Source organism: Anomaloglossus baeobatrachus, chromosome 5, assembly GCF_048569485.1.
Source record: "Anomaloglossus baeobatrachus isolate aAnoBae1 chromosome 5, aAnoBae1.hap1, whole genome shotgun sequence".
In the NCBI taxonomy this organism is placed as follows: Eukaryota; Metazoa; Chordata; class Amphibia; order Anura; family Aromobatidae; genus Anomaloglossus; species Anomaloglossus baeobatrachus.
The window spans coordinates 58169738-58186219 of NC_134357.1; the positions used below are offsets into that span (position 1 = coordinate 58169738).

General features: G+C 51.9%; 1 protein-coding gene across 2 annotated transcripts in view; it reads left to right on the plus strand.

The window, feature by feature from the left end:
• The window catches only part of LOC142313283 (glutathione S-transferase omega-1-like), a 32808-nt gene that overhangs the window by 13221 nt on the left and 3105 nt on the right, over window positions 1–16482 (plus strand). Inside the window, exon 5 of one of the 2 annotated variants that reach the window (XM_075352276.1) lies at window positions 13033–13425. The exons of the other annotated variant lie outside the window; for it this stretch is intronic. Within the exon in view, the coding sequence (XP_075208391.1) occupies window positions 13033–13189 (157 nt within the window). The 3' untranslated portion in view covers window positions 13190–13425. Of the gene's footprint in view, window positions 1–13032; window positions 13426–16482 lie in introns of those variants that run through there. 2 annotated transcript variants of the gene reach the window in all.

Here is a 16482-nt window from a genome sequence, read left to right on the forward strand (position 1 = left end):
AAAGCTGGAATAAGGATGGTGGTGAGGTTCGGAAGGAGGTGGGATGGCATGGGGTCAAGTGCGCAGGTGGTGAGGTGCGCTTTTGAGAGCAGACGTGCAAGCTCTCCTTCGGTGATGGTGGGGAGGAAGTTTATGGGGGAGGGGCAGTGGTCAGCTACATGAAGGGGTTGTGGTGGCTGAGCAGAGAAGACTTGCCTTATTAGGTCGATTTTTTCTTGGAAATAGGTGGCAAAGTCTTCTGCAGAAATGAGGGAGGTTGGAGGGGGCAGTGGTGGGCGAAGGAGGGAGTTGAAAGTGTTGAATAACTGTTTGGGGTTGTGTGTTAGAGAGGATATGAGGTTTCTGAAGTAATCGTGTTTAGTGGAGGTGAGGACTGAACGAAATGTGTGAATTGCATTTTTGAATGTGGTGAAGTCTTCCTGGGAGTGCGTTTTCTTCCACCGCCGCTCTGCAGCCCTAGACCTTTGCCTAAGTTTTTTAGTGAGGCTGTTGTGCCAGGGCTGTCTATTGATTCGTCTCACTCTGCCATGCACAAGGGGAGCGACTGAATCAATGGCTGATGTGAGGGTGGTGTTGTAGAAAGTGGTGGCGCTGTCTGTGTCGTGGAGGGACGATATGGAGGACAGTGGGAGGATAGAGTCGGCGAGGGTGTGCATGTTGAGGTGTGCAAGGTTTCTGCGGGGATGTGCTAGGTGCTGGACAGGGGGGGTAGGTGAGGAGGACAGGGCTGAAAAGGTCAGAAGATGGTGGTCAGATAGGGGGAGGGGGGAAGTTGTGAAGTCAGAAAGGGGACAGAGGCGGGTGAAGATGAGGTCTAGTGTGTTTCCATCTTTGTGGGTGGCAGAGGTGGACCACTGAGTTAAGCCAAAAGACGAAGCAAGGGAGAGGAGTTTGGAAGCAGCTTGTTGGCGAGTGTCAGTGGGGATGTTGAAGTCACCCATGATGATGGTGGGAATGTCAGCAGAGAGAAAGTGTAGAAGCCAGGCAGAGAAGTGGTCGAGGAAGGCAGTGGTGGCGCCCGGGGGTCTGTATATGACAGCCACTTGGAGGTTGGAGGGAGAATAGATTCGGACAGAGTGCACTTCAAAGGAAGGCAGGTCGAGGGAGGGTAGAGGTGGGATTGTGGTGAAGTTGTAGTTGTTAGAAAGAAGGAGGCCCACTCCTCCACCTTGTCTATTGCCAGGGCGAGGAGTGTGGGAGAAGTGCAGGCCACCGTAGCATAGTGCAGCTGGGGAGGCAGAGTTGGATGGTGTCAGCCATGTTTCGGTGATGCCTAGAAAGGATAGATTGCTGGAGGTAAAGAGATCATGAATGATGTGCAGTTTATTACACACTGAACGGGCATTCCAGAGCGCTCCTGAGAGAGGGGGCGGCAGAGTGGGTGAGAGGGGAATAGTTTTTATGTTGGATAGATTGCGGTAGTTACTATTATGTGGAGAGTGGTGGGTGGGTGATAAAGAGGGGTGTACCATCCATGGGGGGCCAGGATTGGGGGCTATGTCACCAGCAGTGAGAAGGAGTAGAGAAAGGGAGAGCAGGTGGGAGAAGGAGAGTGAACGGCATGGTCTGCGCGATATTAGGAGCGATCTGAGGTTCAGGAGTAGGTCAGCAGATGAGGACAGATGAGAAGGCAGGAGGGAGGGGGAGATGAATATTTGTTTAGAGGGAGCTGGGGTGTGCGGATAGTGAAGGAGAGTGAGGAGGAGAGGGGCAAAGACTGTGAGGGCATAGGTGAACATGGTGGGGGGTAGTGTGGTAAGTATATGATTTAACAGGTAAGTTGTGTCAGTGGAAAACTTGGTTAGAAAGAGATGAAGTTTACCTTCTGGTCATGTCTGGTTCATTTCTGGTATATTTCTGACACTTATGAGGCACTTATCCAGAGGCACGCACACAGACCACGCTACTTGCTACTAGGCAATCACCTACATTTTGAGTTTTAAAGAAAATAACATTGAAGAAATGTATTCAATGGAATATTCTTAGGATATGCGATCATTTAATGATCGGTAAAGATTCAATCTCTGGGATCCCCAATCCTGAAAAGGAAGAGACCACAACATTGCTTCAACTCTTTGTATACTTTGCCGGCTTTCTTCTGCTCATTGAATGTGCGTCTCTAAAGTTCTCTGCAGTCAGTCAATGTTCAAGAAAAAACTGGGACGCAACAATGACGTAACGCTGGAACCCCCTTCAATTTCAGGATCAGCAGGGATCCTGAACAGAGAACAGATCCCGACTAATCATATTTTAGTTATATAACTAGAGATGAGTGAACAAGTTCAGTATTCGGTACGAACTCAGACTTTTCTAATAAAACAGAGTTGGGTTCAGAGTTTGGGTGCATTACATATGCAAAACACTCGCGTGAGCATCGCTGTGCTCGGGTACGCTCGCTGTTTGGCCCAGTGCGAGCTGCTTGCCATGTTTGAACAGCTTAGGGGGACTTTATACGTTGCGACATTGCTACCTATATATCGTCGGGGTCACGTCGTTAGTGACGCACATCCGACGCCGGTAGCGACATCGCAATATGTAAATCCTAGGTGCGACGATGAACGAGCACAGAAGCGTACAATATCGCTGATCTTTGTAACGTCGTTCATTTCCATAATGTCGGTTCGACCGCAGGTACGATGTTGTTTGTCGTTCCTGCAGCTCCACACATCCCTGTGTGTAAACCCGCAGGAGCGACAAACATCTCCTTACCTGCGTCCCGCCGGCAATGCGGAAGGGAGAAGGTGGGCGGGATGTTATGTCCCGCTCATCTCCGCCCCTCCGCTTCTATTGGCCGGCCGATTAGTGACGTCGCGGTGATGTTGCTGTGACGCCGAACGCACCTCCCCCTTGAAGGAGGGATTGTTCGGCAGTCACAGCGACGTCGCTGAGCAGGTATGTGCGTGTGAAGCTGCCATAGCGATAAAGTTCGCTACGGCAGTAATCACCACATATCGCATGTGTGACGGGGGCGGGTGCTATCGCGCTGGACATCGCTAGCAATTGCTAGCGTCGCAACGTGTAAAGCCCGCCTTACACTGGGAATAACAACAGCGTGATCGGATGTAGTGTTCAACCCCCCAAAAAAAATAAATTAAAAAATGTACAGTTAAGGCCCGTTTCACACGTCAGTGAAAAACACAGACGTTTTTCACTGGCGTGTAAAACACGCACATGTCCCTGTGTGTGCCGTGATTCACGGCACACGTGGGTTGTCTAAGTGCAATCCGGGCTCCGTTCTCCGTGGCCCGTGATTGCACTTAGAAAACTACTCACCTGTGCGCGCTCCCGCTCTCCATGGTGCTGATCGCTCCCGCGGTGCAGCATCCGGCCGGTGGTGACCCCCGCAGCAGCTGCTTCCGGGTCGGCTGTGTCGCGCATAATGAATATGCGCGACAATAATGAGCCGGTTCAGAAGCAGCAGGGAGAACAGGCTGCAGAGGACATTGCTGGACGCCGGGTGAGTAAAAATGATTTTTATTTTAAAAGCACGTTTTTTTCTGGCACGTGTTTCACGGACCACACCACTGCATGGTCCGTGGAACATCAGTGATGCCAGAAAAAAATGAACATGTCTCCGTGCGGTAAACACGCACACGCGGGTACGCCGCACGGAGACACGTGCAGTGAAAAATCACTGACATGTGAGCAGACCCATTGATTATAATGGGTCTGCGTATGTCAGTGATTCTGGTACGTTTAAAAAAAAGCACAAACGTACCAGAATCACTGACGTGTGAAAGGGGCCTAATACAGTGGTCACTGATAACATTATACATAGGAGCTCTGCATATAGTGTAACTATACAGGTAATATAGTCATTCAGGGACATTTTACATCTGAGCTCTGTATATAGTGTATACAGTGATCACCAGTACTTTATACACAGGAGCACTTTAGATTGTATATAGTGTTTTCAGTGCATTTAAATCCAGTGAGTCACCAGTGATGTACCCAATTGAAATTCCCATTTTTTCCCTCATATTTTTACAGTGCACTCTTTAGTACCTCCCACAGTAACAGTATTCTCGAAAATAAAATATATTACTGTAGTGATGTGACGCACGCACAGTACAAATGCATTCCCTTGTGACTCCTATACAGTATTAATGTTCGTCCCCTTTTGTTCCCAAATTGTGGCTCTATAAATTAATAATGGAAAATATTATTAAAGACCCCCAACCCTCCCGGAGTGGAGTAATAGTTTCCCCCAATTTCCCCTATACTATAGTAATAATGTCCCACAATTGGATGAGACGCCTATGACTGCTTCCAGCTTATGATAAGTCAGTAGCTTGTGTAGGTCTAAGAACACACATCCAGCTGACAATAGTGCACTCACCAGCTGGTCCCCTTCCTCTATGCGCCCAGTCACAGTCATAACTGTTAGGGCCAGATGGATGGGCAAACCCGGGAGGTGGATCCACTGGACCGAACTCCCCGAAGAGGGAACGGAGTCCGGTAGCCGAAGCACTTTAGGTAGCAAAACAGTCCGTGCACTTAGAACACAATGGAGAAGTCCCTGGGACCACGGGGTCACTGATGGTGGTCCGGGTGACGGAGCTCAGGTTCGGATGCCGGGATGATGTCAGGCGGGGTCCGGAACCGTTGGAGCGAGATGGCGGGTCACCGCAGGGAACCGGGATGGTACGGACTGTCAGGATGGTAGATAGGCAGCGTTCGGGGTTTGAGATACAGCAGGACCGGATGGCAATGCAGGATCGGCTCTAAAAGAGAGAGAGGTAAGTATCTCACAGGAACACAAGGAGACCTGACTCCTAGCTTGGGAAACACGAAGAACAGGCCCCGCCCCCTTGGACATTAATCCCCTTTATACCCTGTACCTGTGTGCATCATTTCCTGTCAGTGGACACTGGCCCTTTAAGAAAGGGTCAGTGACCGCGTGCGCGCCCTAATGCGCATGCGCGCGGCTCGGGTGCCAGAAGCCAGGGCAGGAAGCTGAGAGGAGGACGCAGGAGAGCCGGCCAGGGGCTGGGAAGCCGACGGGCGCCGGGAGCGGGGACCAGGAGGCCTGGGAAGCGCGGCAAATGGAGGCTGGAGAGCGGGGAGCGTGGCAGGTGAACCGGGGAGCGGAGCAGAGGACCCGGGGAGCGTGACAATAACCCTTGTGACCGTGACCATCACTGCTTGTACCCCTTTATTCTCTGTAGGGTTGACAGAGATAACTGAACCATTTACTTCAATTTGGACACTAAAACAATGGAAAAATTGCTTGAGCAGGGTGACGCACTTAAAACAGGGCCCTATATGTAAATTTTTGTATTCTGTTTCTGTGGCGCCCCTGACCTGGTCAGGCACCACTGAGTACTGCACCCATGCTGGGGACAGTACAATACAGGTAATCCAGAAGGCTGACCGAGGTGTGACTACACAGGCGCATAGTGATCAGGTCTCACACATGTACCTTTGAGAGGACCCCTGGGGACCCCAGGAGGGGGCAAAGCCTTCACCTCCACTTGAGGAGTGGAGGGGGCGAAGCCTCCATCTCCACTCAAGGGGTGTGGTAGAGAGCCTGGTTGCTAGGTGGCGTAGGCAGGCACAAAGGGAAAGGAGAAGGAGGAGAGAAAAGAGTCTGAAGCAGAGTGTGGAGGAGTGAGGAGCATGGCAGTGGAGCTCAGACAGGAGCAGCAGCGCAGGTCCCACGAGTGAGCCAGTTTAGTGTGCAGCTCAGGAAGAGCAGAAGCAGACCCTGGAGCTGTTACAGTCTAACAGCGTCCGCGCAGTGACTACCGACGGGGGAGAACGGTCACCTGGGAGTGCTGCCCGAACACCACACACAGCTGGAGAGAGAGCAGCGTAGTGGAAAGTAAGGAGACTGTCAGGGAGTACCAGGCCCAAACGGGCGGCAGATCCCGATGCGGGGATAGATCCACCTTTCCTTGCTAAACCTGCCGGTGTGGGGCCCTCAAAGCCCACGCCACAACACCACAAAAGCCGCAGCCACGTAGCCACAGTTAGGGCCCATAGTTCACAGGAGGCAAGCAGCTGGAGTGATCTGGTCCAGGCGACAAGCAAACGGCAAACAAACGAGGGGAGCAGCTACTTCCCTGGGTGACCCCCATAGGGACTAAAAGTCGGGGTTACCACAAACCACAGAAGGGCTAAGGAAGGCGAGTCGGTAGCCACCCTCATCAGTCAGCCTGAAGGACACCTGGTTCCAGCCTGGTTCATCCCAGCTACGCCCGGGTTACTCACCCTGCCATCAACTGTGAGTAAAACCCCTGAAAGACATTCTGATTGTGTGGAGTTATTCTGCGCCTTGTGGTTCTACACACCTACACAGGGCCCTGGGGCTTGCCTCACTCTCAGGAGGCTATTACAACTGGCTGCACCCACCATCAGCCCCAGGCATCCCTTAACCTGCAGTGGCGGTCCCCACTGACCGCAATTCTGAGAGTGGCATCACGACAATCCTAAAAGAAGATCTCCTACCTGTGACAAGATCCAGCTGAGTGGAGTCCCTGAAGGTAATGCACCGACACAGCACTTGTGGGGCTTCACATCTGGCGTCACGAACAGGATAAGGACTAGACCTGTTCAGACAGGTGACCATGTGCCTGGGCGGTCCGCTTGAAAAATTGGAAGCGCCGCCAAATTGCCACCATGAAAAGCGCGCTGAAAAACAACAGCAGCCCGCGCTGGGAGAAGTTACCGCCCACGAAGAGGTGTGGCTACCCAGAGATCCCCTGCAGAGTCCTGACCTCGCAAGTGATGAGAGCGGAGGCGTTCAGAGACGTCGGGACAGAAAGGGAGCCAGAAGCCTGCTGCTGGAAGAGGCAGAGCAGAAACTGAAGAGCCTGCAACTGGAGGCAGCGACGAGTCCACTGCTGGGAAATCGTGCAGAAGAAGGCGCAGAGGAAATGGCGTCTGAACGCAGAAACCCAGAACCAGGCTCCGCTGCCTGGTGGTATCGGGAGCTTGCCCAGTTCTGCGACCGACTGGAGACCCGGGTCGTAGAGCAGATCAGAGAGGAACGCATGGAGCTTCTGGAGATGGCTGCCGCGGTGAAGGCCTATGAGGAAAAAGCTGCGCGACGAGTGCCAGACCGGACGGCGACGACTCAGACCCCGATGGTGCCACCGATGGGTGAGTCCAGTGTTGCCCCTGCCAGCGTGAGTGCCCCGACCCCTGCTGCCACGCCCGCGGTCCCTGATGAGATGCCCGGCGCGGCGACGCTGAACCAGGCCGCAGCCATACCAGGTGCGGCCCGCCAAGCCCAGGCCGCCGCAGAGATGCCCTGCCCGGCCCGCAAAGATCCGGCTGCCACCGCGACCCTCATCCACACCGCAGGCGAGGTGCTGAACCAGGCCGCAGCCACGCCAGGTGCGGCCCGCCAAGCTCCGATCGCCGCAGCGACGCCCAGCCCAGCCTGCACAGATCCCATCGCAGCTGCGACACCAATTCAGGCCGCCGCAGCGATGCCCTGCCCGGCCCGCCAAGAACCGGCCACAGTAGCGACGCCCGCTAAGACTCCAGCTGCGACCCTGATTGCAACTGCAACGCTGATCCAGGCCGCCGCCATGTCAGGCGCGGCCCGCCAAGACCAGGCCGCCGCCATGCAGGGCGCGGCCCGCCAAGACCAGGCCGCCGCCATGTCAGGCGCGGCCCGCCAAGACAAGAATGTACCTCTGTTTACCCCGGCCTGCAAGGCCAGAGCAGACACCGCTCCCCAGTCTAAGGAAGTCCCTGCTAGGAGGTCCCTGATAGGAGAGGACCCCGAATACTGGAAGCTGAAGGCTGACCTAGAGGCCCAGTTCCCACAGGAGATGGTGGATCGGTACCTGCTCCCTCCGCACACCCCCAAGGCGACTTCTGCAGTAACCACGCCAAAGAGTCCTCCGCCAGGGCCTGCTGATGACCACCCATCCCCGGCGCTGCCACAACAGGAGTGCTCCGAAGAACTAAGGGGGAGAGGAGGCCAGGAAGCTGAGGAGCTGACCCCGGAGCCATCAGCCGTGGATCCATGCCCAGAGCCAGAGATGCTGCCGTATTCCCGCTGGGATGAAGAGAGCCCGACACCCTCTGCTGAAGAAGATCTGTCCAGAAACCTCACCAGGGAGCCTGCCAACAGTGAAGCCGCAACCCAGCAGAACCCAGCCCGTAGGACACGGCGCCGTAGCAGAACAAGGTTTTCCCCTGCACCGCAGTCTCCAGAGCAGAAAGACGAAGTCATGGCCAGAGACTTGGAAGAGAAACGGTTCCTGAGAAGGGCCAAATCCCAGGTTAGAGGTCCACTCTGTCGTGGTGTAGTAGAGGACTTCAGCTTGAAATCCGGATATGGCTTCATAGTTGCTCCTGGTATGAAGGAAGGCATCTTTGTTAATAGAAGAGACGTAAGAGCCCATTTGCCCAGAGGACATCCAGGAAGGAACCTACGAACAGGAGATACAGTGGAATTCACCATGCACCAAGGAGAAAGAGGATGGTATGCACTTGACGTTACGCCATGTACCAGAGATTCCTATAGCAACCCAGTTGTCTCCATACCACAAGAAAAAGAAACAGATACAGAAGAGGAAGGAAAAGACAAAGAACCCATTGATGAGACTACCTCCGATGATGAGAGAAATGAAGAAAACAACAGGTGCCGCAGCCCTACAGGCCCAAGCCCTGGTAAGGAGGAATCTATGTAAAGTAAAGAAAGAAGTACAGCAAGTTACAGTTTTGACCAGTTTGCAACGTTAATGTTTAAGAACATTAGTCCACATGGACTAATGTGAGAAACCCATAAACCTTAAGGCTATGAACTGGCTATAGCCACAAACTCTCGCAGTGTAAATAGTTACCCCAGAGGTACCACCACCAGAGCCAGCCTGTTTAGGGGCTTGGCTCGCCTGCAACCAGGGAGCACGTCCGTTTATGGGGCCTTGGCTCGCCTGCAACCAGGGAGCACGTCCGTTTATGGGGCCTTGGCTCGCCTGCAACCAGAGAGCATGCCTGTTTATGGGGCCTGGCTCTCCACCACAAAGAGGGTACCTGGTCAGCACCAACTGTGGAGGCCGCCTCTACATCCTGCCAGAAGAGGCTGAAGGCGCGGATCCACCAGGCCAGGTATGCCCTGAAGACCACCAGACCATGAAAGCCGCCTCTACATCCTGCCAGAAGTGGCTGAAGGCGCGGCCAACGTGAGAGGGTTTTGGGTGGGTTAACGGACTTGTGGGTGGAGGGTGGTGATGTATGGTACCTGGTGGTTTTAAATGTTTTACCATGTTTTACTGTTTTATGCATTTTAAAATGTTGTCTTGCAGCCCGAGGACGTGCTGGTGATAACTAAGGGGGAATGTGGCGCCCCTGACCTGGTCAGGCACCACTGAGTACTGCACCCATGCTGGGGACAGTACAATACAGGTAATCCAGAAGGCTGACCGAGGTGTGACTACACAGGCGCATAGTGATCAGGTCTCACACATGTACCTTTGAGAGGACCCCTGGGGACCCCAGGAGGGGGCAAAGCCTTCACCTCCACTTGAGGAGTGGAGGGGGCGAAGCCTCCATCTCCACTCAAGGGGTGTGGTAGAGAGCCTGGTTGCTAGGTGGCGTAGGCAGGCACAAAGGGAAAGGAGAAGGAGGAGAGAAAAGAGTCTGAAGCAGAGTGTGGAGGAGTGAGGAGCATGGCAGTGGAGCTCAGACAGGAGCAGCAGCGCAGGTCCCACGAGTGAGCCAGTTTAGTGTGCAGCTCAGGAAGAGCAGAAGCAGACCCTGGAGCTGTTACAGTCTAACAGCGTCCGCGCAGTGACTACCGACGGGGGAGAACGGTCACCTGGGAGTGCTGCCCGAACACCACACACAGCTGGAGAGAGAGCAGCGTAGTGGAAAGTAAGGAGACTGTCAGGGAGTACCAGGCCCAAACGGGCGGCAGATCCCGATGCGGGGATCGATCCACCTTTCCTTGCTAAACCTGCCGGTGTGGGGCCCTCAAAGCCCACGCCACAACACCACAAAAGCCGCAGCCACGTAGCCACAGTTAGGGCCCATAGTTCACAGGAGGCAAGCAGCTGGAGTGATCTGGTCCAGGCGACAAGCAAACGGCAAACAAACGAGGGGAGCAGCTACTTCCCTGGGTGACCCCCATAGGGACTAAAAGTCGGGGTTACCACAAACCACAGAAGGGCTAAGGAAGGCGAGTCGGTAGCCACCCTCATCAGTCAGCCTGAAGGACACCTGGTTCCAGCCTGGTTCATCCCAGCTACGCCCGGGTTACTCACCCTGCCATCAACTGTGAGTAAAACCCCTGAAAGACATTCTGATTGTGTGGAGTTATTCTGCGCCTTGTGGTTCTACACACCTACACAGGGCCCTGGGGCTTGCCTCACTCTCAGGAGGCTATTACAACTGGCTGCACCCACCATCAGCCCCAGGCATCCCTTAACCTGCAGTGGCGGTCCCCACTGACCGCAATTCTGAGAGTGGCGTCACGACAATCCTAAAAGAAGATCTACCTGTGACAAGATCCAGCTGAGTGGAGTCCCTGAAGGTAATGCACCGACACAGCACTTGTGGGGCTTCACATTTCTTTTACATATGCATTACGTCATTTATGTTTTTCTTGTTAGATATGTGTAATTAAACAAAATACTGGTCATTATCAGCTTATTTATAGATTTCCAGGATAAATAGGGGAGCGATAGCACCGTATACAGTTCCAGAAAGTAGATGCTTCTGACTCGCCCACCCCAGGGCTATGGGACACCCGGTGCCGGGCCGGACTAGTCCGGTGGTAGTCAGTGGTGGCTGGGCCCGGCTCCGTGGCCCTGGTGGGTGTCAGTAAAATATGTGGCTTGCTTGTTAATGGTTGTGTTCGTGACGCCACCTGTGGTATGCGGCTAATAAGCCGCCGCTGCTGTGTAAGGCCACCGGGATGATGTGATGGCAGCTATGGTGGTACTGCTCCCCACAGGTGGAGCAATGCCCGGGGCACAGTTGGTGCTTGTGAATGTCTATGCAGAGGAAATAACTGAGGCGACTTCAAAGGTGCAGTTCCAGTTCTTTACTCACAGTTCTCGTCAGGGCAGAAGGACCCTTGGACTGCTGGAACCTCTGTCAGGGACCTCCGTCTTCTGGGTGATTCAGAGTGTGAAATCCGGTACCCTTCTCTTAGTGTCTCCTTCTCTGCTGTCTTCACTAGCCTTGCCTTAGTTAAGATGGACCTGGCTCGGCCTCCACTACAGCCTCCAGGCTGGGGGGTCACCTGTCGGCTGATTACCCCTTTTCTGGACGGCTGCTATGGGTTCTGGCCCTGGGAGCTTACAACGTCCCTGGGCCTCGGTTTTTACTGTTTGGAGATTGTCTTTGCACTCCTCCAGTCTCTAGGGACCGTCCCCTGTCGCAGCTGGATCCCTCCACCGATGTCACTGTGGACCAGGCCACCGCAACTTGCACCCCCGTGGCAGTTCTAGGGCCCTGCGTCCTTGGTACCCCTAGACCTGCTCGTAGTAACTGTCAGGACTACCCGCGGCCCTGCGACCCCTTCTGTCTCCTATGTGGTGTCACCTGGACCTCTGGGTCCCAGGGTCTTCACCAGGAAGCGTCTCTTTCAGTTCCTCTGCTCCTGGCTGACTTGGAGCTTCCTTTCCTTTCTTTCTTTCTTTCTTTCCTTTCTTTCTCCTCCTTGCCTGCCTCCAGCAGGCCTCCTCCTCCCTCCTTGCTCTCGTTCTTGTTCTCCAACTACATGCTGCTTCTCTCTCTCCCTGAGGTAAACTGAAACTAACTTGACCTTCCTTTCTCTATCTGCTCTCTGGTGGCTCCTCCCACCTCCCCAGTTGCTAAGCTACCACCCTATGGGAGCAGGGATGGGTCTTACAGCCCCTCTCAGCATGCAGCATGGGAGGGTTGCCTGCCACTTTCCCTGGTCCTGTGTGTCCCAGCAATGGGTGTAGTGTGGATTTACCAGGGGACCGGAGTTCACTCTCTTCCTCTCCCAGAATGGGGCATCACACCGCTGGTGGGGTGCAATGACCTGTGGCGACGGAAGCCTCAGGGGCGCCACACTTCAGCATGTCTGACATGTCAGGAGAGCTAATCAGTCCTTTTGAACCCAGCGGATTTACTGTATTTTTTGGTTTATAAGATGCAGCGGGTTATAAAAAACACCCCAAATTTAGAAAAAAAAAAATGGTAAAAAAAATGGGGTCCGTTTTATAATCCGGTAGTGTCTTACCGGAAAGAGGGCGGTAGCAGTGGTGGAGCAGGGTCACAGGAGGCAGGGCCTGTGGTGGAGCAGGGCAATGCTGCGGCGGGGCGTCCAAGATGCTCGCTGCGGGCAGCTTGATGCAGGCAAGATCCAGAAACTGCTGAGGTCTGGGGGCCGCTGTGCTGGGGGTTGCTGTGCTGCGGGTTGCTGTGCTGCGGGCCGTGAGGTGAGGCAGGAGCTATCCTAAGGTTAGCGGTGCAGGCTTCAAAGAAATTGCGCCCGAGGTCGGCGTATGTGCAGATTGCACTATCGGCTTAATGACAAGCTGAGATCTCATTTTCGCACACGCCACTTCCGGGTGCCACTTTCTTTAAGTCCGCTGCTGGGCTGGAGGCAGCACGTGCACAGATGAGATCTTGAGCCAACTTTGTGCACCATTATTTGAAGCCGCACCGCCCCTGCCTCACAGTTCCCCAGCACAGCGGTCCCCAGCAGAGCGCCAGCAGTTCCCAGCAAAGCAGCTGCCAGCACAGCACCAGTGGCCTCCAGCACAGCGGCCCCAGCACAGTACCAGCAGCCCGCAGCATTGCACCTGCCTCCTGCTACCAATCTCCACCACCTACCGGTAAGCTATATTCGGGTTATAAGACGCATCCTCATTTTCCTGCCAAAATTTTGCGTTTTATAATCCAAAAAATATGGCATTAACTTAGAGTCTAGGATATCTCACAAGGCATAATTGCAGCCATTTTATTTGACAACCAATTTGCCTATAACTAGAAAATAGTTGAATAGAAATTACATTTTGAAATAGTAATAGTTGATTTTGGAGTTTACATTTTTAGTAGTGGAATATATGCCCATTATTTGTTTTGTCTTTCTAGGGTTTTGGAGAAGATGCCACATATCAATGCCTGGTACAAGTGTATGCTGCAGGACCCAGCTGTTAAAAAGACCTTTACTAAACCAGAATTGTTTACAGGCTTTTTCCAATTGTATATTAAGGATAGTGTAGATGCAGCTGATTATGGCCTTAACTAAAGGGAATCTGTCAGGAGGTGTTTGCTATGTAAGCTAAGGACAGAATGCTGTATGGGATCAAAAGAAAAATCAACTGTGCTTCTCTTATCAAGCTGTGTGCTGTTGTTTACTTAAACTAAAAGCTTTATGACTTGGTAATTATTATTTATGTGACTAAAGCTGGTGTCACACTAAACGACAGCGACAACGACGTCGCTGTTACGTCACCATTTTCGGTGACGTAACAGCGACCTTGTAAGTCGCTGTTATGATCGCTGCTTAGCTGTCAAACACAGCAGAAGCAGCGATCATAAGGTCGCTGTGCTACATGTGCAGAGAGCAGGGAGCCGCGCTTAGCGCTGGCTCCTTGCTCTCCTGCAGCACACATCGGGTTAATTAACCCGATGTGTGCTGCAGCTACATGTCACAGTTCAGAGAGCAGGGAGCCGCGCTTAGCGCTGGCTCCTTGCTCTCCTGCAGCACACATCAGGTTAATTAAGCCGATGTGTGCTGCATCTACATGTCACAGTTCAGAGAGCAGGGAGCCGCGCGCACTGCTTAGCGCTGGCTCCTTGCTCTCCTTGCTACAGTATGCATCGGGTTAATTACCCGATGCATACTGCAGCCACATGTCACAGTGCAGGAGCCGGCGCTGGCAGCAAGAGCGGAGGCTGGTAACCAGCGTAAACATCGGGTAACCAGGGAAAGGTCTTCCCTTGGTTACCCGATGTTTACGCTGGTTACAGCTTACCGCAGCTGCCAGTGCCGGCTCCTGATCGCTTCATTTCGTCGCTCTCTCGCTGTCACACACAGCGATGTGTGTGTCACAGCGGGAGAGTGACGACCAAAAAATGAAGCTGGACATTCAGCAACGACCGGCGACCTCACAGCAGGGGCCAGGTCGTTGCTGGATGTCACACACAGCGACAGCGACGGGACGTCGCTGCAACGTCACAGAAAATGGTGACGTAGCAGCGACGTCGTTGTCGTCGTCGTTATGTGTGACACCAGCTTAAGTGCCTCCTGCCATGTGATCCGATAAGCCCCCCTCCTGTGATTGACACTTCACAATAAATGTACAATTTCTATTGAGAGCCTGGTGTGGGCAGGACAACTCTTATCAGCTCTGCTGCATTGCTACATCTAAAACCTCAGATTACATCAGAATGGCTGCATCCAGTAATCTAAGTGATACATCATTGGATTCAGGGTGTCTTTGCCTACATTATGTTGCTCTCAGATGAGGTAACAAAAACCTGCTAACAAATTCCCTTTAAAAGCATCAGTAGCTGTGCCATCTTGGTTTCAATACCATATTTTGTCATTTTAAGGCCGACTTCAAACCACTGTACTAAAACTCAGTCATGTCTCCAAAATTTAGGTATAACTGAAAAATAATGTATACAATCTTAAAGGGAAAGATAAAAAGAGAAAAAAAAAGAGAGAAAAAAAATGTTTACCTAAAAATAGACGAATTGGCCAAAAAAAGAAAATCATACCGTCCAGGAAGTATTAGACATCCTCTTTAGAGTTGTATAATACGATTTTAACATCCATCGATTAGTATTACATTTCTCAAAAACAATAATTAATGTGTGTTCCTACTTTTGTGTTCTCAAAACATAGCCTTCAAGAGTAAAGCCTTATGCACACGCTGCAGTTTTTTTTACGCCTTTTTTTTGTCTTTTCAAAATTTGCATCAAATTTTGCATGCTTCTCCTGATGCCAGCAAAGTCTATGAGATTTCTGAAGTGCTGTGCTAGCGCTGCAGATTTGATGCAGATTTTGATGCATTAAAAAATCTGCAGCATGTCAATTGTTGGGTCGTTTTTTTCCTGCGTTTTTTATTCCTTCCAGCCATTGACTTCACTAAAAAAAAACACACCAAAACCGGACCCAATCCGGATGCTTTTTTTGTGTGTTTTTTTGCCAGAAGGTGCAGATTTGATGCAGGAGTTAGGGGTACTTTACACGCTGCGACATCGCTACCATTTGCTAGCGATGTCGAGCGCGAGTTGCACCCGCCCCCGTCGCACAGCCGATGATTGCTGCCGTAGCGAATATTATCGCTACGGCAGCGTCACACGCACATACCTGCTCTGCGACGTCGCTGTGACCGGCGAACCGCCTCCTTTCTAAGGGGGTGGTTCGTTTAGCGTCACAGCGACGTCACAGCAGCGTCACTGAACTGCCGCCCAATAGAAAAGGAGGGGAGGAGATGAGCGGCCGGAACATGCCGCCCACCTCCTTCCTTCCTCCTGTTCCGGTGGACGGAGGTAAGGAGATGTTTGTCATTCCAGCGGCGTCACACATAGCGATGTGTGCTGCTGCAGGAATGACAAACAACATCATACCTGCAGCAGCACCGATATTATGAAAATGAACGACGTATCAACGAGCAACGATTTTGCACATTTTTGCGCTCGTTCATCATCGCTCATTTGTGTTACACGCTGCGATGTCGCTACCGGCGCCGGATGTGCGTCACTAATGGCGTGACCCCGATGATATATCGGCAGCGATGTCACAGCGTGTAAAGTACCCCTTATTCTCAAACTTCATGGGTAAAATCTGTCTTCAGTGAATGCAAAACTTTCCCATTACTGAGATAGGAGATGAGAGTTGGTGCTTATAAAGTTCTATGCAGAAAAATAACTGTTTTTGGGAGAACTTGCAGCAGGATGTCTGTGTCTGCCTCTAGCTACTCTCTAGTCCATAGAATTTTAAAAGCGAGTAGTAATGGGAAAGTCTGTGCTATGCTATGCACTGAATACAGATTTTACAGATTTTACCCTAAATTGAGAGTGAAAGTTTAGTCCAGGAGAAGAAAGAAAAAGAGTTCTCTGTTCAGATATATTACATAGTGTTAAAGATATGATTGCAAATCTATAAGAAGTTCCATAATTAGTCTAACTTCAGCATTCATTATGATAACACTCAACCTCAACATGACCCCTTTACAGCTGATCTCCTTTGGGAAGCACGTAATTAAAGAAATAGCTGATGTGAGCTCAGCCTCAGCTTAAATGTACAAGAATCTGGAGAAGAACAGATTTACAACCGGTAGAGATAAGCGTCTCATTGAGCAGAAAACTATAGTAAATTCAAATCTTTTGTTCCCTTATAGAAATTATGAATTGATGTTTTATGCACTACATCAATAATAGATAGGAAAGTCATATTTTTGAATTTGTAATGAAGTGGTGAATGCAAAACATTGTTATGTGTCGCTGGACGATGGTCACGGTCCCACCAAATGAACATTTGCCGCATTGATGACAATACCAGTGCCATGTTTCCTATCTATGAACAGA